This window comes from Artemia franciscana, chromosome 7 (genome assembly GCF_032884065.1).
Source record: "Artemia franciscana chromosome 7, ASM3288406v1, whole genome shotgun sequence".
NCBI classification, from domain to species: domain Eukaryota; kingdom Metazoa; phylum Arthropoda; class Branchiopoda; order Anostraca; family Artemiidae; genus Artemia; species Artemia franciscana.
Genome location: NC_088869.1, coordinates 51,799,843 through 51,824,033, shown reverse-complemented (window position 1 = coordinate 51,824,033; position 24,191 = coordinate 51,799,843). Strand labels below are relative to the sequence as shown.

Below are 24,191 nucleotides of genomic sequence, written 5' to 3'. Positions count from 1 at the left end.
TCTCAGACTCCAAAGGTATCCTTCAGCTCATTGATAATATCCATTGGTGTCACAGACCTGTGGACAATCAGAGATCAATTAATCAGTCTCCAAAATAACCTTATTAATATCAAGTTCCAGCACAGCCACCAAGGCATCCAGTATAATGGGGTAACAGAGCAGCTGGTCTGTAGCTCCATGTATAATCTGATCAACCCCAATTTGAAACCCCATACCTTCAGATACAGAAGAAGAGTTCCTTCAACAACAAAAATGCCCATTCCATCCTTATTTGCAGCAAGGGCAGACATTATTCTTTACTATGGAATCAAACACAACTCTGATTCTGAGAAAAGAGGAGTTTACTTGGCATGAACTAGCCAATCCATACTGTAGATTTCACAGTTTTATTCCAGAATCTCTGAACCTCTTGATTTTTTAATGCCAATTCATCCAGTATGCAGTAGGCAATTTAAGGAAAATCTACAATAAGGCACACCTTCAGCCTGACACAACACGTTGCTGCTCTCAGGCCTAGCAGCTAACACTGAAAAACAATTATACATAAATATCTTCAATTTCCTGCTGCTTAATAATATCTGCAAGCAGATTAGACAGATGGTAGCAAGACCTATTCCTGACCTATCATCAGCTGTAGATAGAAAATTGTTGTAAGGTCAAAAAGGAGACCAAAGTGGACTCCAAAAGGCTTGGTGTTCTGAGAAAAGAAGAAGATAATAATTCCAATAACACAAGGATTGTTTAATTAGAGCAATAAGAAGATTTTTTCTAAGTACTAAAAAACTTTGGTGTGAAGAGCAAGCTGTTGAGTATGGGGCAACCCCTTCATACATTCAATAATTTATGTTTGTTTTAGTTTTAATGTTTCCCCTTACTTCCAGTTGAAAAAACATTTTTTTTTTTTATATAAATTTCATTCTAACAAAAACTGACCAGTGAGAAAAAGTTGCCATTTGTAGTTGAGAAATAAATTTGCAGAGATTAAGCTCTTTTTGAGAATTAGACTAGGTTTTTGCACCTTTAAGGACTCAGAATGTAATTTGCCCAAGAACCAATTATTGAAATATGAAATGTGCATAAAAAAGGCATCAAGTGATGTATTCACTTTCATCCTTGCTAAATTATGTTCAAAACTGCAAATTTTCTGTAGTTAGATTAATTCAACATACTTTTTGTCTAAAATTTGGTAATAAGCTAAGTACCATCTGAGGGTGGCTTGAATAAATGATATCCATTTACAATGCTAACCCTTTTAAAGGCACAGGAAATCAGTACTAGACACCTTATGACAGACACACATTTTAAGCTTAAGCCTAATCTTAGCAAATGCTGCCCAATCTTGCACACAGGACCTTAGTCAGATCAGAGTAGCCTATCTAACTTGCAAATAAGCTGAATCATGGATAGGCATAGGTTTTATCTAAGACAAAAGTTGTAAAGCATAATAGTTATATTTAAGAGCTAGATTGTAAAGGTAACTCTTGTCTAATTTAAAATTTCGAGTTTTTTTTATCTAATATTGTAGTCAACCAATTACAACCATCTGAAACTAATTACCTCATATTCAATATTGGGAACCTATTGTTAATGTTTATGAAGATACTATATGGTCAAAATATTTGTCTATAGTAAGATCTGGACACTATCTGAGTAGCCTACTAGAGATTCTATCTCTGCGATTTAAAAAAAAAAAAATTCCTAAATTTTGGGTATTTAGTCTCTTCTTTATTTGGCCTAGTCTTTTAAAATATTTAGTCTTGCTACAATTTCTATAATCTCAGTAGGATTTTAAACCATGACGAAGCTTCTTTCCTAAATTTAAGAAATTATTTTAAGAATTTGTTAAATGAGACAAGCCTCTCCCTTATTCTGTTTTTGTTTGAAATAAATGAAATCCTCAAAACCTTGTAAACCAAGATGAAGCAATGGTATAAAGCTCCAAATCATTTCCTTGTGCCTTGTACCATTACTGTTTAATGGTATAAGGACCATTATTAGTGCTATTATTAGTGCCATTATTAGTGCCTTATTAGTGCTATTGCTAAAGGTTTTACTTTTATAGCACAGAGACTGTCAAAGGTTAATGCTCTTTAGATAGGCACTTGGCACTTCCTGGTAAGCTAGGTTGATGAAATTTGGCAGGCGTATCAGGAACCAGACCAGATTAAATTAGAAATCGTCATTTCTCCAATTTGACCATTTGGGGGGGGGTTAAATTGAAAAAAAGAGGTATTTTTAACTTACAAACAGGTGATCGAATCTTAATGAAATTTCATGTTTGGAAAGATGACATTGCATGGAGTTGGGGGGGGGACCTAAAATCTTTTCTAAAATCCACTCCAAGCGAAAACACTTAGAGTGGAGAATCAGGATGAAACTTGGTGGGAAAAATAATCACAAGTCCTAGATATGTGATTGACATAACCGGAACAGATCTGCTCTCTTTGGGGAAGTTGGGGGGAGGAGGGTTAATTCTGAAAAATTAGAAAAATGATGTGTTTTTAACTTGTGGAGGAGTGATCAGATCTTAATGAAATTTGATGCTTTGAAGGATATCATGTCTCATAGCTCTTATTTTACATCCTGACTGGATCTGGTGACATTGCAGGGAGTTGGGGGGGGGGAACCTAAAATCTTGGAAAATGCTTAGAGTGGAGGGATGGGATTAATCTCGGTGGGAAAAATAATCACAAGTCCTAGATACATGACTGACATAACTGGAACAAATCCGCTCTCCTTGGGGGTGGGGGGAGGCGTAATTCTGAAAAATTAGAAAAAAATGATTTATTTTTTACTTACAAAGGAGTGATCGAATCTTAATGAAATTTCACATTTAGAAGGACCTTGTAATTCAGATCTCCTCTTATTTTAAATCCCGACTGGATCCAGTGTCATTGGGGGGGGGGGCAGAAGTCTTGGAAAATGCTGAAAGTGGAGAGATCAAGATGAAAAGTGGTGGGAAGAATAAGCACATATCCAAGATATGGGACAGAAATAACTGGACCGGATCCGCTCTCTTTGATGGAGTTGGGGGGGGGGGGGTGTAATTTGAAAAAATTAGAAAAAATGAGGTTTTTTAAACTTACAAATGGGTGATTAGATCTAAATAGAATTTGATCTTTAGAAGGATCTTGTGCTTTAGAACTCTCATTTTAAATCCTGACCAGATCTGGTGACATTGGGGGAGCTGGAGGGGGAAACTGGAAATCTTGGGAAATGCTTAGAGTGGAGAGATCAGAATGAAACTTGGTGGGAAGAATAAGTACAAGTTATAGATATGTGATTGACATAATTGTCAATGGATCCGTTCTCTTTAGGGAAGCTGGGGGTTGTTAATTTGGAAAAATTAGAAAAATTGCGGTATTTTAACTTAAGAAGGGGTGACCAGATCTTAATGAAATTTGATATTAATGAAATTTGATATTTAGAAGCAACTCATGTCTCAGAGCTCATATTTCAAATTCCGATCAGATCTGTTGACATCAGAGGGAGCTGGAGGGAGAAACCGGAAATCTTGGAAAATGCTTATAAATGTCATAGATACGTGATTGATGTAACCAGACTGGATCTGCTCTCTTTGGGGGAATTAGGGGATGGGGTTTCAGTGCTTCTGGACATGCTAGGACGATGAAAATTGGTAGGCATTTCAGGAACCTGCACAAATTGACTTGATGAAGTCGTTTCCCCCAATTCGACCATCCAGGGGTTGAAGGGAGAGGAAAAATTAGAAAGATTGAGGTATTTTTAACTTACGAGTGGGTGATCAGATCTTAATGAATCTTGGTATTTAAAAGGACCTCGTCACTCAGAGCTCTTATTTTATATCCCGACTGGTATTAAGCCTCTAATTTTCCTTTTAAAGCAATCTATTGATTCTTAGAATTTTGCCCAGAGCTCATACCATATGAGCTCTTGGATATTGGCTCTTCTTACCTTGTCACAAATGCCATATGAGCTCTTAGCTCTTGTTTTTCTAAGGACCTGTTTGGTGTTGTCTGGACATGTATTTTTGATCCTGCTTGTATTTTCAGCAGGGCTTTTGTAGCCCAATTATAATGCTCTTTATGGTGTGCTCTGCTTTATTTTGCTATATGCCAGAAACTTGTTTTCAGGCACTAGTTGCTTTTCTTGATGTTCCTCTGTGATGGGGTGTACTAATCAGTCTTGGCACCTCTTGAGCAGCTGGACGTGCTGCTGTTCCACCCATGGGATTGTAACCGTATTCAAGCAGGCTCATGCATGGATCTTGTTTACTTAGCATAGAGTTATTGAATATTTTCTTGCAGTGCTACATGCTGATTTCACAAGTCTATTGATGTGGGGTGGTAGGAGTTAGAAGTGTAGTGTTTGATACCCAAATCTTTTTTGAATAACTGACATTCCCTGAGATTGAATTGGGTCCCATTATATAAAGTGAGGATTGCAGGTATATCATTTCATGCAAATTGCAGCTTCAGCTTAGATACCATTTGGGTAGTGGTAGTAGAAGTTAAGTTATCCATGTCAAAGTATCTGCTATAGTATTCAACAGTTATTATATAATGTTTTCCGTTCTACTCATACAGATTGTACCACAGATTTTGCCAGAGTAGGGTTGGAAGTGGTGTGCAAATCATAGGTTCTTTTTCATTGTTGGCTTTTGTATGAATGTAGACATTTCACTTTTGGATAAATTTCTTGAAATCTTTTCCTATTCCAGGCCAGTAGACTATCATTTGAGCATGCTGCTTTTTTTGTCTACACCCAAGTGGGAGGAGTGTGAACCCTGGATAATACCATCCTGTAAAATGGCGGGAATTACAATTCTGGAGCCTTTAAAGATTAAATCATCATATGCTGAAAGGTCTTGATGAATATTTCAGTATTGCACTATTGTGTTTGAGCATTTTTATTTATTTATTTTTTTTTTAATTTTATTTATCTATTTTTTTTTTACATGGCCAATTTTCTTAAATAGTTTTTCTTCAGTGCTTTCAATTTGTGATCTATGGTAGTCTTTTGCCTGATTTCTTCTAGTTTGCTGTGTATAGCAGGTAGAGATTTAGCAAATGAGTGTACAACTTCTTTGTGCATGTTTTTGTCAAAATCTGGCAGATGAAGTCTTGATAGTGCATCTGTGGCATGGATTCTTTACCATCCCTAAGGTTTTACACCTGGATATACATCATAAAGCATTGAAATCTTGGTGGAGCTATATGAAGAGGTTTTCTTTTTTTGAGGGGTCAATGATCTATGATGACTTTTTGTTCTGTGTTTCCATAGCTACATGATAAGATACAGTTTCAATGGTTAGGATTGGTGACCCACAATAGCTATTGAGTTTTGCTTTGTAGGTATTTTTTTCTGGTTTTGGAGTTAGTAGACTAAAGTAATCTTGTGGAATAGTGTTTGCTTGAGCTCCACTATCAATCGTACTGCTGAAAACTCTGATTGTAGATCTTTAATGGAACAAAAGCTTCATCCTTACTTCCAACTTGTTGGACAGTATAAAGCAGAATCTCCCCTTCCTCACTTCTGCCTGAAGTTCTAATTAATTCAGTGTTACCAATGGTATGTATTGTTTTGCTTTGACAGACTTTTGCAAAGTGGTTGAGCTTTTTACACTTGAGCATAATTTCCCTTTTGCAGGGCAGGTATGACCAATCCCATAGGTTCCACCACAAAAGTAATATTCAGTTTCTGTTTGTCTTGATCTTGAGTCTCCTGGTTTTGCTGTCTTCTATAGATTGTATCAACTCCTTGTTTGATGGGAAATGGATGATGTTCTTCTTCAAATGATTTGAGCTGTGCTTGGAGTGCTTTTTTACACTCTAGAAAGTTATATTGCTCTTACTAGTGTTAGACTGTTTCCTTGTGCTAGTGGTTTTGATGGATTCTGGAATTTCTAATACAGCAAACAATTTTATCTTTAGTCATCTCCTTAGGATCATGGTATTCAGAAGGCTTAACTAGCAACTTCAACTCAGTAATACAATTTTCAAGTGCTTCTCCTTCATGCTGGTCTTGTCTTTGACAAGTATATTGAGCAAATACTTTATTCTTCTTTCTTGGAGCTGCATATTATCAAAGCTTCAAAAGTTATAGATTGATTTTATTCATATTCTTCTGTTTGATTTCTAAGGTTTTTAAAATGTCACTTCCTTTTTTCCCAATCCAGATAAGTAGGTATATGTAATGGATCTCTCTGTTTTACCAGATAGAGGACCAAGAAACATTAGTCTGGCATGCTCTTCAAACTTTGACCCCTCTTCATCTAGATTCACTGACTCCCAGTTGATTGACAGTACTCCTCCCATGATTATATTTTGATTATTTATCCCACTTCTGACACCATGTAGAAGTCTGGTGAAAATAATCATTTAATATGACCCAAGCCCATGTAAACTTAATATAAGCAAGCAAAGCAACAACTAATTCACTAAGGTAAGCATATCATAGTAGGATACTACAGCCCCTGCACCCTGGTGATGCTATGCATCACCCAATTGGTGATGCTATTCCAACGTTAAGCACTAGCCTGACAAGGGCCTTGTGCAACTTCATGAAAATATAGGGAGACCAAAGGAGGACTGAACTTCTCAGACACGGGTGGTAATTTATAGGACTAGAGAGTAAAGATGGCACATATTGACAAAAAATAATGCAAACAATCAAAATTAGTGAACTTTTATGTATAGCCCAAGGCTTTGAGGCTGGGATGTAATTGTATTATTAAATTTGAATGAATAATGAATAGAAAAATCCTGTGGTATATATATATATATATATATATATATATATATATATATATATATATATATGTATATTGTGCAATATAAAAATATTGATTTCTTTTTCATTCAATATTTATAAGATTTGACAATTCTGAAGTTTCACTGCTTTTCAAAAAAGTGAAGAAAAAATTGTTAAGAATATAATTCTCACTTATTTCTTATCTTTTAAATTCATGAAATGTTCTTTGTGCAAACTTTGCCATTTCTCAAATTACCAGTCTTTTTATGGTACTTGGTTTTTACCAAGTGACATATAGCGATCGCAATTTCGTTTGGTCTGTTGGTCCTGCTTTTGCTAGTTTGGACACTTCCAGATAAGCTAGGACGATGAAAGTTGACAGGTATATCATGGACCAGACGAGATTAAATTAGAAATAGTCTCTTCCCTGATTCGACCATCTGGGGGGGGGGGAGCAAGCAAACAAGGTAGTTGAGAAGAATTTGATTGGCCAATAAAGCAAATGATTGTTCTTCTTAAATATGGCTTGTGGTATAGGGGTATGATTCTTGCTTAGGGTGCAAGAGGGCTCAGTTTTGAATCTCAGACCACTCCAATTTTTACACGAAGAAGATCCAAAAGTAGATACGTGATCAATATAGCAATCACTCAAAGTTGTCAGGCATATCAGGGACCCGACCAGATTAAATTATAAATAGTCCCTTCCCTGATTTGACCATCTATGGGGGGGAGGGGGTGGAAGGACGGTTTATTCAGAAAAATTAAAAAAATGAGGTATTTTTAACTTACTAATGGGTTATTGGATCTTAATGAAATTTGATATTTAGATGGACTTCGTGTCTCAGAGCTCGTATTATAAATCCCAACCGGATCCGATGACGCTTTAGTGGAGAGATCGTAATGAAACTTGGTGAACAGAAGCTCTTGGCTCTTCTGACTTCATCATAAGTGTCATATGAGTCCTTGGCTATTGTTCTTAATAGTTTAAAAAATTTATGTGTACAAATAGTTTTAATAGAAGACATGTCAAAAAAAAGAAAATTTATGCCAAATTTAAACATGGTTATGCTACTTGGTGTGCACTTGGACAATGACCTTAAATGGAAATCTCACTCTTTTCACTTATTTAAAACAGGTGGTTTTCTCCTTAGATCTTTCTCCCTTCTTAAACGGTTCTCCATATCAATCCAGAACCTTAAAATAATTTATTGTTCTTATATAAGACCTTGTCTTGACTATGCTTGACCTGTCTGGCACCCTGGACTGACCAAATCCCAATGTTCTAAAATTGAAAGCATTCAAAAAAGAGCTATAAAAATTATACTGGGGACGTCCTATACTACTTATGATGAAGGTTTGGCTAGACTTGAACTCACTACAATGGAATCACGACGTCACTTCCTTACCATGAACTTCGGGCACAAGTGCCTTAGTTCTGACTATCATCGACGTCTTCTTCCCCCCTTCAAAGAAAACCCCCCAATCCTTCCCAATACAAGACTTAATGCTCGTAGAGCTCCAAATACTCAACTTGACTTGTGTCCCCAAATGTTGACAATGAGGTACAAAAACTCTTTTGTTCCCTATTTTGTTTCGCATTTTAATAATTGATTTAACTTTGTAACTATGTTTATCCCTTAACATTTATTTTATCATTGTAATTATAATTGTTCTGACGTGCTTATGCTAGCTTGTGTGCTATTTTAGCCAATAAATCATATTCTATTCTATTCTAAGAACCGAAATTAACTGTAAAACTAATTTTATCCTACTAAACAAAGTCATATTTAAATGAACTGTCATAGTAATATTAAATTGAGTAAGATTTCATATATAACATATAGTAAGAATTTTTTTCAGGAAGCAGCAGAACCTTCTCAGTACCTAGAAGTTCTCTCTTGATGGTTTTATAAGCTGGTTTTGTTACCTTGGTAAAGGTAATTTGACTTTGGAACTTTCAAATATTAAAAAGACTTTAGCATTTTGAACTTACGAATAAGAAAATTCAACCCAATACCATAAAACACGGAAGATTTCTACAGTTACCGTAAACAGTTGCTTTTTAGGAGTCACGGCATTCTATTGCAATTGTGATCCCTTTAGAATAGAATTGGATTTACTTAGGGTATTCTTCATTAAAAAAAGAGAACCTGGCTTATTTTTTCTGGAAATCAAAAATACTTTATCTGAAATATAATAATATATTATAAAATATAATTTTAAATATTTTATCTGTCTGTACTGTGTTGCAATCATCATGGTGAATGTGAGTTCACCAACCTTGACCTGTCACACAATGTAACAAAGATGGTCAAATACATTTTTTTCTCAGACTCTAAATAAGCTGCTTTTCTTGTGAGTAAAATTGTTCAACTAAGCAAATGGAACCCTTAGGAATGGATATGCACTCCAAAGTAGACTACAATCTTTATTTTGAGCTGTGTTTGTAGCTCCCATAATATCAAGAAAAAGGAAAAAAATCACTATTGTATCATATCCAAGATTACTGGAAAAAAACTACAGCAAATGAATGTGTATTGACAGTCTAATATATCCTGTGGTACATCATTGATATGTCCTTTTGACAAACTGCATGCTTGTACTGAGTCCTGACTTAGTTCACAATCCCTAAAATTTCACTGAAATTCTACTGTAATACCCATAGCCTTAGCAGTAGTAGTAGCTGTAGTAGTAGTGGGGTTGCATTAGTAGCAGTAATAATAGTAGCAGCTGTAGTATGCACAAATTGCCTTTTGCTTTATTGAACATCCCTCTCAATGTGTCCTAAAAATTTCAACTTGATACTCTAAGGCTTTGGTTAGCTCAGCATCCCCCCAACATGCCCCAAAAGTGTAAACTTGATGCTCTAGGCTATTCTTAAGGTATTGCTGATGCTTCCATTCAAAATATGAACTAAATGAAAACTCTCTGTGTACATGAATGTTGCCAAAAAGATGTACCAGCAATATCTGAACTTCAAATTCTCCATAAATGTTCCCTGAAAGTTTAACCTCAATACCATTAGCCTCAGTAGTAGCAGTAGGAGTAAAGGTAGTAGTAGTATGCACATAGTACCTTTTGCTTAGTTCAACACACCCAGAAAGTTTCAACTTTATGCTCTTAGCTGCTTCTGAGATACTGCTGATAAACCCTTTTAACAATCTACATAGACATTCTTTTGATTTAGTTTTACGAAAGCTTTACCTTGACACCATTAGCCTAAGTAGTAGTAATAGTCATAGTAGTATTGTTAGCATTAGTAGTGGCATACGCTGATACTACCTTTTGGTATTTTCAATATACCCTGAAAGTTTCAACTTAATAACCCAAGTAGTTTTTGGGACACTGCTGAAATGTCCTTTTTATGACCAGCATGCTTTTAGGGCATCTTAATTTAGTTCACAATATTCCAAAATTCCCTGAAATTTCATCTTTATACCCTTAGCCTTAGTAGTAGGAGCTGTAGTAGTAGTAGCAGTAACTGTAGTATGCAATTATTACCTGTTGGTCTACCCCCTTGGTTATTTCCTGAAAGTTTTAACTTAATGTTCTAAGCATTTCCTAAAGTATTGCCAATACACCCCTTTTAACAACATCTAGGCACATGGTGTGTTTTGATATAGTTCAGCTTTCCTCTCGACGTTCCCTGAACTTTTCAGTAGGAGTAGCAGTTGTAGTAATAGTAGTAGCAGCAGCATGCACTTGTTGCCTTTTGGTCAATTGATCATCCCTCTCATCATTTCCTGAAATTTCCAACTTAATACACTAAGCTGTTCCTGATACACGCTGTTCTGACAACCTGCATGCCCATAGTGAGTTTGGATTTAGTTCAAGTCTTCCCTCAACATTCTCAGAAAGCTTTGCCTTAATGCTCTGATTCTTTCTGGAAACCAAGGGTCAAACATCCCCCCCCCTTCCCTATAACGAGGCACTATATGTAAACAACAAGCGAATTGCGTAATTTACAGCCGTTTCCCCAAGGGCTGTGGTGGGTTGTTGTTTCTAGGGGTAGAGTTATTGGACCTTTCAACTATGATGAACAAAATCATTACCTTAAAATTTCTATTGAATATATTTGGGGCAATTAAGAGCGTCGTGGACTCCTTTCCCTGTAATCACTTTTCAAACAGTTCGTGGTAACAAACTGCAGTAAGGAGCGACCCGGCTCAATAGTAAACGAAACTCTAAAAAACGGAATTTTGATACTAATAGATACATCAAAAGAATCATATTTTTATCCTGATTTTAAATGTATGTTTCATTAAATTTAGTCTTACTCATCAAAAGTTATGAGCCTGAGAAAATTTGTATTGTTTTGGGAAATATGGGGAAACACCCCCTAAGAGTTATATGATCTTGAAGAAAATCACACCATCGCATTCAGTGTATTAGAAAACCCTACTGTAGAAGTTTCAAGCTCCTATCTACAAAAATGTGGAACTTAGTATTTTTTGCCAGAAGACAGATCACGGGTGCGTGTTTATTTGTTGTTTTTTTCAGGGGTGATCGTATGGACCAAATGGTCCTAGAATGTCGCGGGAGGGCTCATTCTAACATAAATTAAAAGTTCTAGTGCCCTTTTTAAGTGACCAAAAAATTGGAGGGTACCTAGGCCTCCTCCCATGTTCATTTTTCCCAGAGTCAACGGATCAAAATTTTGAGAAAGCCATTTTGTTCAGCATAGTCGAAAAACATAATAACTGTGTCTTTGGGGCTGACTTACTCCCCCACAGTCCCCGGGGGAGGGGCTGCAAGTTACAAACTTTGACCAGCGTTTACATACAGTAATGGTTATTTGGAAATGTACAGACCTTCTCAGGGGGATTGTTTGGTTGGGGAGCGAGGGTTAAAGGGAGGGGGCTACGTAGGAGGACCTTCCCTTGGAGGAATTTGTCATGGGAGAAAAGAAATTCCATGAAGGGGGCGCAGGATTTTCTAGCACTATTTAAAAAAAACAATGAAAAAATAAATATAAAAAAGTTTTTTCCACTGAAAGTAAGGACCAGCATTAAAACTTAAAACGAACAGAGATTATTACGCATATGGGGTGTTCATCTCTTCCTAAATATCTCGCTCTTTATGCTAAAGTATTTTTAGTAATTTCAACTATTTATTCTACAGCCTTTGTGATTCAGGGGTCTATCTTAAAGACTTTGGAGAAAATTAAAGCTTTATTGTAAAGAGCGAGGTATTAACGATGGGGAAAACCCCCTCATATACATAATAAAAATATACGAATATAGAAGTTCGTTACGTAAGTTAATTTGTAAGTTACGTATATTTTTTACTAATAAAAACGTTCGTTAAAATTAAAAATTCTAGTTGCCTTTTTAAGTAATCGAAAAATTGGAGGTCAGCTAGGCCTCCTCTCCCACCCTTTTTCTCAAAATAGTCTGATCAAAACTAAGAGAAAGCCATTTAGCAAAAAAAATAAATATTAAAATACCAATTTCGTTTTAATTATTTATTTGCGGAGAGCCAATATCAAACATGCATTAATTCAAAAACGTCCAGAAATTAAATTAAAAAAAACATGTTTCTCAACTGAAAGTAAGGAGTGACATTAAAACTTAAAACGAACAGAAATTCCTCCATGTATGAAAGGGACGGTTCCTTCCTCAACGTCTGGCTCTTTGCACTAAAGTTATTTACTGTTTTATAAAGTAGAACTGAGAGAAAGAGTCATACTGTAGCATAAAGAGCGGGACGTTGAGGAGGGAACAGCCTCTCTCATACAGGGAGTAATTTCTGTTCGTTTTAAGTTTTAATATCGCTCCTTACTTTCAGTTTAAAAACTTGCTTTTTTTTATTTAATAACTCTTTAAAAGCAGACTAGAAGTTTTAATTTCCAATCAAATGAGTCCCCTCTGAAGTTTCAACAACAACTCCTTCCATACAAAGTTTCATAAATTGTGCTGCCTAAGATATTTGAAGGACTGGCACTTCTAGGAATGTTTTGTATTCGTCATTTAGAAAATTCAAGCATTAAAATATAATTTTATTCCAACTCCAAAATTCTGTTAACTGTCTTCGAGTGGGATCATTCCACTCGAGTTCAGGGAAATAGAAAAAAATAAGCATGATAATACTGTGAAAAAATTCTAAAATTGCTGTGTAGGATGCTGTGAAATGTATTCTAAAACTCTTGGAAACACTCCCAGTATCTGAATTCTCCTTCTATAGGAAAAAGCTTTAAAAAGAAGACAAATTAACAGTAACTTCTTGCTAGTTTGGAAGCTGTTTGTACCATGTAAATGAAATCTCTAAGGAACATCTTGATATATCAAGGAGGCACACTCGTGCCTCTATAAAGAGGCGAACCACGACAATGTTAAGCGATCTTCGGTTCCAGTAGTCGCAGAGGGATGGGGAGGGATGCATTTCGTAGCCCGAGCTCCAACTAAGAAACCTGCCAAATTTCATCCCCCTCCGACTTTTCCTTCATGGGGAAAATCTGGCCGAAAGTTTCGACCCACCAACCCCAGCCCCCCTTTAACGTTGTCCGATCGGGCTGAAATTCACAAGTTAAGGTCCCCTAGGGCCCAGGAGCTTATCTGCGAAATTTCAGCTCGATCCGATAACTCCTTCCCTGTTTTCCAGAAACCACGCATAGCCACTTAAAATTCATTTTCTTTTTTTTTCTCGACGCCTACAGGTCACATCCGACATCGGATCTGGGTGTACGAGGACTCATTCGATGCGAAATTCTCCGAGTAAGTGCCCTTCAAACTTTCGTAGGAAAATCTTAACCCCCCGAAAGTTTCGACCCCCCCCCCCCTTTTAACGTTGTCCGATCGCGCTGAAATTCACAAGTTAAGGTCCCCTACGGCCCAGGAGCTTATCTGCGAAATTTCAGCTCGATCCGATAACTCCTTCCCTGTTTTCCAGAAACCACGCATTAGCTACTTAATTAACGCATTTCTCTCCATAAGAGCCCATGTTAATTTCTTTTAAAAGTTATTGAGAAGTTATATTTACACACATGCAGGTGGTTAGCTCAGTCGGTAGAGTGTGGGACTTTTAATCCTCGGGTCAAGGGTTCAAGTCCCCTATCGGGCGGTTTTTTTTACAAAATATGAAAAAAACTTCGTTTTCTTAAAGAGTTAAAGAGGCTGCGTCCCAAAGTCGAACCTTAAAAATGTTTCCTATATGAGAAGGCATTTTTAGAATAAATTCTTTATTATAGGCTTTTGAACGTAGCGATCAAAATAAAAGTGTATAATTTTGATAACACCTGGACTGCTTATCATTTGAGAGATAACAGAGTATTAGCTTCTTATGAGCAAAAGAAACATTTCGGTCATTCTATCTATTTTTTTTCTATTTTATACAATGATTTAAAAGCGGGGGGGTTAGGGGGCGGCAGCCATCCAACTTCCTCTCCTAATTCCTGTACGAGGAGTACAGGAATTATTAAATTACATCCACCATGGATTGTAGAAAAACGTACAGAAATAATATGAAAAAAACTTCGTTTTCTTAAAGAGTTAAAGAGGCTGCGTCACAAAGTCGAACCTTAAAACGTACAGGAGTTAGGAGAGGCAGTTGGGGGGCTGCCGCCCCCCAAACCCCCCGCTTTTAAAGACTTTTGTACAGGTTTTTTGTTGTGGGGGGCTGCCGCCCCCTAACCCCCCGCTCTTGGCTTCGGAAAGGCCCTCTTTTAATTAACAAAAAATTGAAATGAATGAATAATGGAATAACTTCGAATAATGTTAAACACAAGAGGACAGGAGAACCATTGCGCCGAAACTAGTAATTAGTAACAATGAAGTCCCCGTTTGAACGTACCCGTCAAAATTTTTGTTCAATCCACCTGCCCCCCCTCCCTGTAAGGGGCGTAGTTGTGTGTAACCAAGAGCATCTAGCAACGCGAACGTCTTCAAAGCGTCATTGTCTTGTAAGATAAAACTGACAAAGGATTATTATGTCATAGACAAAGGTGATAGAAGAAATAGAATTGAATCATAAGTCTATTCCAGACGCAAATCCGGATTTTCTGCTTTCATGGTGTATTTTAAAAGCGTTACTAATTTTGTATTTGTCTCCGTGTGAATTTGTAAATCTAATTATAAGGCTAATTTGTATGCATATTTTAGTGTGCTGGTCATAGTCTTTTCCGGTATTCAGAATTCATAAATGTTTTAAAGGACTAGGAGAATGTCTAAGCAGCCCTGGTGGTAAAATCGCCTCCAGGTTTTTGTAAAAACCGAAAATAACTTCATGTGAATTCACGCTGTGAGTTTTACCCCAATTTAGGGGCATGAATGATCATTTTTTGGGGTCTGATAAAACGGGACATGATCTTCTTGAAGTAGATAAAGTGGCCTATATATGTACCAAAATTTTCGAAATTTATTCTAAAAAAGAAATAATTAATGCAAAAGTAGCAATTAGTGTAGTAAGCAACTAGTGTAAAATGAAGAACGAACTGTCCTCTTCAATTGGCTCCACCCATGAAGCCCTCAAGAGAAAATAAAAATGGGGTGTGGTCTTCCTCTCGTATCTAGTCAAACAGTTCGTGGTAATGAACTGTAGTAAGGAGTGACCCGGTTCAATAGTAAACGAAACTCTAAAAAAAAAACGGAATTTTGATGCTAAAAGATACATCAAAAGAATTGAATTTTCATGCTGATTTTAAATATATAAGTTTCATCAAATTTAGTCTTTGTCATCAAAAGTTACGAGCCTGAGAAAATTTGCCTTATTTTGGAAAATAGGGGGAAACACCCCCTAAAAGTCAAAGAATCTTAACGGAAATCACATCATCAGATTCAGCGCATCATAAAACACTACTATAGAAGCTTCAAGCTCCTATCTCCACACCATCGCATTCAGCGTATCAGAGAACCCTATTGCAAAAATTCCAAGCTCCTATCTACAAAAATGTGGAATTTCGTATTTTTTGCCAGAAGACAGATCACGGGTGCGTGTTTATTTTCTATTCCCAGGATTCTAACGGGAATGAAAAGTTCTAGTGCCCTTTTAAGTGACCAAAAAACTGGAGGGCACCTAGGCCCCCTCCCACGCTCATTTTTCCCCAAAGTCGTCGGATCAAAATTTTGACATAGCCATTTTGTTCAGCATAGTCAAAAACCATAATAACTATGTCTTTGGGGATGAACTACTCCCCCACAGTCCCCAGGGGAAGGGCTGCAAGTTACAAACTTTGACCATTGTTTATGGTTATTGGGAAATGTACAGACGTTTTCAGGGGGATTTTTTTGGTTTGGGGGGGGATGAGGGAAGGGGGCTCTTTGGGAGGATCTTTCCTTGGAGGAATATGTCTGGGGGGAAGATAAATTCAATGAAAAGGGCGCAGGATTTTCTAACATTACTATAATAAAATAATCAAAAAATAAACATGAAAAAGTTTTTTTCAATTGAAAGTAAGGGGTACCATTAAAACTTAAAACGAAAAGAGATTATTACGCATATGAGGGGTTCTTCTCCTCCTAAATACCTCGCTCTTTATGCTAAAGTATCTCTAGTAATTTCAATTATTTATTCTACGACCTTTCTGACTCAGGGGTCATTCTTAAAGAATTGGGACAAAACTTAAGCTTTAGTGTAAAGAGCGAGGTATTAACGAGGGGACAAACCCCCTCATATACATAATAAAAATATAAGAATATAAAAGTTTGTTACGTAAGTTAATTCTTAAGTTACGTATATTTTTTACTAATAAAAACGTTCGTTAAAAATTAAAAGTTCTAGTTGCCTTTTTAAGTAACCTAAAAATTGGAGGGCAGCTAGGCCTCCTTCCCCACCCCTTATTTCTCAAAATAGTCTGATCAAATCTAAGCGAAAGCCATTTAGCCAAAAAAAGAATTAATATGCAAATTTCATTTTAATAATTTATGTGCGGAGAGCCAAAATCAAACATGCATTAATTCAAAAACGTTCAACAATTAAATAAAAAAAAAAAAACTAGTTTTTTTTAACTGAAAGTAAGGAGCGACATTAAAACTTAAAATGAACAGAAATTACTCTGTGTATGAAAGGGGCTGTTCCCTTCTCAACGCCCCGCTCTTTACGGTAAAGTTTTTTACTGTTTAATAAAGTAGAAATCGAGAGAAAGAGTCAAACTTTAGCGTATAGAGCGGGACGTTGAGGAAGGACCAGCCCCTTTCATACACGGAGTAATTTCTGTTCGTTTTAAGTTTTTATGTCGCTCCTTCATTTCAGTTAAAAAAAATAGTTTTTTCTATTTTATATTTTGTAGCATTGCCCTGTTGACGCTAAACATCGTTCAGTGCAAAATTTCCAACTTTGTGTTACAAAATATATGCTGTCGCACATTTTTGACCTGGAATAATCCAGTAGTCTACTGAAAATTCTGTGTCTATATCGAGATTATTATGAAGACCCTAACACCGAACCAGTTTTGAGGAATTTTGATGGTGGGATTTTTTTTCTTAAAGCCCCTCCCCTCCTAATAGTTCCTAGATTTAGAAAATACCTTCTTTTGGTGTTCTCATTGGAACAAATTACTCCCTCCTCCTAGATTAAAAAAAAAAACACCAGTTTAGTTTATTTATTAAAAAAGAAAGAAAAGAAAATACTTGTCCTCCTAAATTGTGATAAATGAGTCCTCCTGATCGCCATATGTTTCAGTAGATAATCTAATAATTTGTCAAACAGTTAAGGAGCGACCTGGCTCAATAGTAACCGAAACTGTAAAAACGGAATTTTGATACCAATAGTTACATCAAAAGAATTGCATTTTAATGCTGATTTTAAATATATAAGTTTCATCAAGTTTAGTCTTACTTATCAAAAGTTACGAGCCTGAGAAAATTTGCCTTATTTTGAAAAATAGGGGGAAACACCCCCAAAAAGTCATAGAATTTTAACAAAAGTCACACCATCAGATTCAGCGCATCAGAAATTTTGTATTTTTCGCCAGAAGACAGATCACAGATACGTGTTTATTTGTTTTTTTTCCCCAGGGGTGATCGTATCGACCCAATGGTCCTAGAATATCGTGAGAGGGCTCATTCTAATGGAAATTAAAAGTTTTAGTACCCTTTTTAAGTGACCAAAAAATTGGAAGGCACATTGACCCCCTCCCACGCACATTTTTCCCAAAGTCACCGGGTCAAAATTTTGAGATAGCCACTCTGTTCAGCTTAGTCGAAAACCCAATAACTATGTCTTTAGGGACGACTTCTTCTCCACAGTCCCCGGGGGAGGGACTGCAAGTTACAAAATTTGACCATTATTTACGTACTGTAATGGTTATTATGAAGTATGCAGACGTTTTCAGGGGGACTTTTTCGCGCTGGGGTGCGGGTTGGTCGGGGGGAGCGAGATACGTGGGAGGATATTTCCATGAGGAATATATCCTGAGGGAAGAGATTTTCCATGAAGGGGGTGCAGGATTTTCTAGCGTTATTTAAAAAAAAACAATGAGAAAAAAATCAACTGGAAGTAAAGAGCAGCATTAAAACTTAAAACGAACAGAAAATATTACGTACATAAGGGGGTTCGTCTCCTCCACAATACCTTACTCTTTACGCTAAAGTATTTTTAGTAATTTCAACTATTTATTCTCCGGCCTTTGTGATTCAGGGGTCATTCTTAAAGGATTGGAACAAAATCAAGCTCTAGTGTAAAAAGCGAGGCATTGACGGGGGGGGGGAGAACCCCTCATATACATAATAAAAATACACAAACATAGAAGTCAATTACGTAAGTAAATTCGTAAATTAAGTATATGTTGTACTAACAAAAACGTTCGTAAAAAAAATAAAGAATTCTAGTTGCATCTTTAAGTAACCAAAAATTGAAGGGCAACTAGGCCTCCTCCCCCGCCCCTTTGTTTTATCAAAATTGTCCGATCAAAACTATGAGTAAGCTATTTAGTAAAAAAAAAATGTGCAAATTTCGTTTTAAGTACTCATATGCGGTGAGCCAAAATCAAAACGTGCATTAATTCAAAAACGTTCAGAAATTGAAAAAAAACAAAAACAAAAAAAGTCTTCTTAACTGTAAGTAAGGAGCAACATTAACAGAAATTGTTCCGTATATGAAAGGGGTTGCCCCCTCCTTAACGCCCTTCTCTTTACGCTAAGGTTTGACTCTTTGTCACAACTCTACTTTTTAAAACAGTAATAAAAACTTTAGCGTATAGAGCGAGGCGTTGAGAAGGGGACAACCCCTTTCATATACGGAACAATTTCTGTTCGTTTTAAGTTCTAATGTCGCTCCTTACTTGCAGTTAGAAAAACTATTTTTTTAAATTTATTTAATAGCATAATAAATCCAGGGGTACATTCAGAATACTTTCATCTGTTGCCAATGTTTGGATAATTGGAGTGGTACTTTCTATAACCTTTACTTTAATTTAATTGAGCCCCCCCCTTTTGTCTGTAGGTATGTCAAGTCTCTCGCTTGAAGTCTGAGCTAAGGTATAAATAAACTGTTTAAAGGCCGTTTAGTAACTGCAACTTTTGCTATAATATTAACTGAACTGTAATTTACGCAATTTTTGTTCTTTTCAGACCTGATGCATTGGAAATGCCAATGAAATATCTTCAGTTGATTTTTAACGAGAAAATCTTTCATGTTTGCAAGCGGTAAATTACTATATGATTCCAATGAGAAATGGACCCAAGTTTGTTTTCAACCGACAGGTAGGTTCTCTGTTCTCTAATCTACAAACACAAGAATACATGTTTTTGAGAGCGCGAGGAATAGAAGATACCGCCCCTCATCCAAAGTATGATCCAAAGGAGACTCCTCCTAAAGGCGGAAAATGTTTGCCTGAGATATATTTTTTGAAATTTTATAATTAAAATATCGTCATCGGAAGTGGGAAGAGGGGAACATAAATTTGTTTTTCTGACCCCCCTTGAAGTTTATTCAGGACGAAACTTCAAGGAATGACTAAATATATTTAGTATGTAATTCAGATTTACGGGTTAATGGGGTTCACTGTCCCTATTGAACTTTTCGTGTGAGTACTTCTTCAAGTGATGATTTGTGAATGGTTCTTCAATCAAATTCTAAAAATGAGAAAATGAACATCAGAGGAACCGGGTAAGCCACTTGTCCCAAATGTTTGCTACGCAATTTGCAATGGCATGTGTCGAAGAGGCACTAAGTGGTACAATTTTCACGACAAAACGAAGGCGTAATGATGAAACATAAGGATGTTGTTTAATTTGTTTTTCTAGAAGACCAGTTTTCTTGAAGGAAAATCTGGAAATTTCAGGATAATCCCCCAAAATTTAGGCATGATGGAAGCACTGCAAGCAGGCACAAAGGCAGGATTTGCTTATTTTTTGGGAGGGGAGGGGGTAAATTTTATTTTTAAAATGTGATAATTTCGATAAGAAATGACCAAAAAGTCGAAAAAATTGAATTGGTCGGAGGCGGGGGAAGCCCCAATGTATACATTATTGACTGCGATGACCGTACGGACCTTTTTTTTGTGGGTAATTTTTTGGTTTTGAACAATGACGTCGGGTTTTATGGTAACATTTAATTAAATAACATTCAATTGGATCCAAAAAAAAAATTGAATCATGTTTATCTTAAATATTTTTTCAAGTTTTACAAAAGAGATAATTTAAGACAAAGCAATAAAAGATATGGGTTATAAAATAAAATTTAATTTTGAAAAACCAGGAAGCGAAAAAAGAATTGTTTTAGTTAGTGATTTTTAGAGTGCTTGGTATAATGTTTCTTTGTCTTAGTTGTTGCTTTAAATTTCACTGATTGATATAGATCAATTTCTGACAGGTTCGCATGATCTTAATACAACCACAGTAATTTGGGGTTAGGTCAAATCACTAGTATACACCCATTTAAATATCTATAGGCATTCGAAGAGTCGTGGGATAATTATGTATTTTGGAGACAATTTCTTATTATTCTATTATACGACATGGTTATCAGGAAGTCGTATGGCCGTTTCAAATCAAAAGTGAATAACTATGATTATCTTAAACGAGCCCCATACTTGATGTATGGAAAGGGCGGGGGGGGGGGTAACTGACCCTTTTGGGGATCATTTGGGGCAATTGGAGTGCTTTGAATTTCAAAAATTGGGATTTAATGTGCTTTCTAAATTATAGAAACCTACCATAACTCAAACTCAAAACGACCAGAAATTACTGTAAAATAATAAATAAAACTAAAAAAGAACAGAAACTAGACCTACGTTGCCCGGGCAACGTGAAGTGTTGCGGCAACCTTTGTCCGGCTTCGCCGACTAAAGTGTTGTGAGAGCAACACTTTGGTTTTGTTTCTTCGCTATCGATCAGTAATCACATGATCAAAGGCTATTCCTCAGCGTTGAAAAAACAACAACAAAATAGTATCGAAAGAAGGGACTAAATCAACTTTGCAGCCAGTTGAACTTTATCCTTTTCAATCGTAGACATCATGACGGATGACAAACTCGGAACAATGTCTTATATAATCTAGTTGGTATTATAAACCTATCCCTAACTTTCCAGGATCAAAATACCATAGATGACATTCTATTAATTACTACGAAACTATCTCATTGTTTTACATTCTCGTTTGTGCTTGTTTCTTCACTATCGGTTAAATGATGAAGTTGTCAGCCTATCGAAGTTTTTAAAAAGGTATGTTCAAACAAGAACGTAATCAGTTATCACATGACCAAGCCTATTTCTCAGCGTTGAAAAAACAACAACTACAAAATAATATCGAAAGAAGGGACTAAATTGACTTTGCAGCCAGTTGAACTTTATCCTTTTCAATCGTAGACATCGTGACGGATGAAAAATTGGAACAATATCTTATATAATCTAGTTGGTATTATAAAGCTATCCGTAACTTTTCAGGATTAAAATACCATAGTTGACCCTAATTATTACGAAACTACCTCATTGTTTTACATTATCGTTTGTACCCGTTGCGTAAACACTTAGTTCTGTCAGATTTAAAGAAATCGAATACAGTTTGACCAATTTGCACAAAGTTTTAGCCCAAAGTGAACAGATTTTTACTTACAAGTCCCTCTCCCGTGATAGACATCAAGTTCACCGGAAACAAATAAATGGGTACACCAACTGGCAAAAGTTGCAAACCCCTCATCGCTGAAGATGATTGTAGCCCAACAGCCGATTATTACTTACAAGTCCTCTACATGTCTTACCACTGGAACCAAATTGTTTAACCATCAAATACACCGGAAACAAATAATAGGCACACCAACTAGCAAAAGTAGCAAACCCCTCATTGCCGAAGATGATTATGAGCTAACAGCCGTTTCTCGCCCAAAGTGAACCAATTCTTACTTATAAGTCCTTCTCCCGTGATAGGCACCAAGTTCACCGGAAACAAATAAATTGGTACATCAACTAGCATAGTTGCAAACCCCTCATCGCTGAAGTTGACTGTAGCCTAACAGCAGATTATTACTTACAAATTCCCTGCATGTCATACCACTGGAACCAAATTGGCTTTACTATCAAATTAAATAAAAAAAAACTAATTTTTTTAGCTGAAAGTAAGGAGCGACATTAAAACTTAAAACGAACAGAAATTATTCCGTATATGAAATGGGTTGTCCCCTCCGCAATCCCTCGCTCTTTACGCTAAAGCTTTTAATTGTTTTAAAAAGTAGAATTGTGGTAAAGAGTCAAACTTTAGCGTAAAGAGCGAGGGATTGCGGAGGGGACAACCCATTTCATATACGGAATAATTTCTGTTCGTTTTAAGTTTTAATGTCGCTCCTTACTTTCAGCTAAAAAAATTAGTTTTTTTTATTTAATTTCTGAACGTTTTTGAAATAATGCATGTTTGGATTTGGCTCTCCGCACATAAATTATTAAAATGAAATTTGTATATTAATTCTTTTTTTGAGCTAAATGGCTTTCTCTTAGTTTTGAACAGACGATTTTGAGAAATAAGGGATGGAGAAGGAGGCCTAGTTGCCCTCCAATTTTTCGGTTACTTAAAAAGGCAACTAGAACTTTTAATTTTTAACGAACGTTTTTATTAGTAAAAAATATACGTAACTTAAGAATTAACTTACGTAACAAACTTTCATAATCTTATATTTTTATTATGTATACGAGGGGGTTTGTACCCTCGTTAATACCTCGCTTTTTACACTAAATCGTAAGTTTTGTCCCGATTCTTTAAGAATGACCCTTGAATCAGAAAGGCCGTAGAATAAATAGTTGAAATTACTAAAAATACTTTAGCATAAAGAGCGAAGTATTTATCTCCTCCTAAATACCTCGCTCTTTATGCTAAAGTATTTTTAGAACCCCTCATATGTTTAATAATCTCTGTTCGTCTTAAGTTTCAATGCTACTTCTTCCTTTCATTTGAAAAAACGTTTTCATGTTTATTTTTCATTGTTTTCTTATAGTATTGCTAGAAAATCCTGCGCCCTTTCCATTGAATTTTTCTTCCCCCATGACAGATTCCTCCAAGGAAAGATCCTACAACATAGCCCCCTCCCCTTAGCCCCACCCCCAAACAAAATAAAATACCCCTGAAAACGTCTGTACACTTCCCAATAACCATTACTATATGTAAACACTGGTTAAAGTTTGTAACTTGCAGCCCCTCCCCTAGGGATTGTGGGGGAGTACGTCATCCCCAAAGACATAGTTATTATGGTTTTCGACCATGCTGAACAAAATGGCTATCTCAAAATTTTGATCCCTTGACTTTGGGAAAAAAATGAGCGTGGGAGGGGGCCTAGATGCCCTCCAATTTTTTTGGTCACTTAAAAAGGGCACTAGAACTTTTCATTTCCGTTAGAATGAGCCCTCTTGCAACATTCTGGGGCCACTTGATCGATACGATGACCCCTGGGAAAAAGAAAAAAGAAAAAAACAAACAAATAAACACGCACCCGTGATTTGTCTTCTGGCAAAAAATACAAAATTCCACATTTTTGTAGATAGGAGCTTGAATCTACAGTTGGGTTCTCTGATACGCTGAATCTGATGGTGTCATTTTCGTTAAGATTCTACGACTTTTAGGGGGTGTTTCCCCCTATTTTCTTAAATAAGGCAAATTTTCTCAGGCTCGTAACTTTTGATGGGTAAGACTAAACTTGATGAAACATATATATTTAAAATCAGCATTAAAATGCAATTATTTTGATGTAGCTATTGATATCAAAATTAAATTTTTTAGAGTTTTTATTACTATTGAGCCGGGTCGCTCCTTACTACAGTTCGTTACCACGAACTGTTTGATACACTGGAAACAAATAATAGATACATCAAGTAGCAAAAGTTTCTAACTCCTCATTGCCGAAGGTGATTATTACCTAACAGCCGATTGTTGCTTACAAGTCCTCTATCTGTCTCACAATTTGAATCGGCCTAGATTTCGTTTCAGTGTGTACCTTACTACTGAAGTTGTAAACCCCTTGAACCTTTCAAACTGGTATACCTCATGAAGGAATTTTCGTGCCAAAAAATGGATGTCATATACTTTGATCAGATTATCAAGAG

General features: G+C 36.2%; 1 protein-coding gene across 9 annotated transcripts in view; it reads left to right on the top strand.

The window, feature by feature from the left end:
* The window catches only part of LOC136029437 (rho guanine nucleotide exchange factor 11-like), a 349,966-nt gene that overhangs the window by 2,582 nt on the left and 323,193 nt on the right, over positions 1-24,191 (top strand). For 8 of the 9 annotated variants that reach the window (XM_065707834.1, XM_065707833.1, XM_065707831.1 and 5 more), the window contains exon 2: positions 19,236-19,367. In XM_065707834.1, the coding sequence (XP_065563906.1) occupies positions 19,339-19,367 (29 nt within the window). In that variant the 5' untranslated portion in view covers positions 19,236-19,338. Of the gene's footprint in view, positions 1-8,592; positions 8,670-19,235; positions 19,368-24,191 lie in introns of all 9 variants that reach the window. The other variant, XM_065707825.1, reaches the window with a different exon arrangement.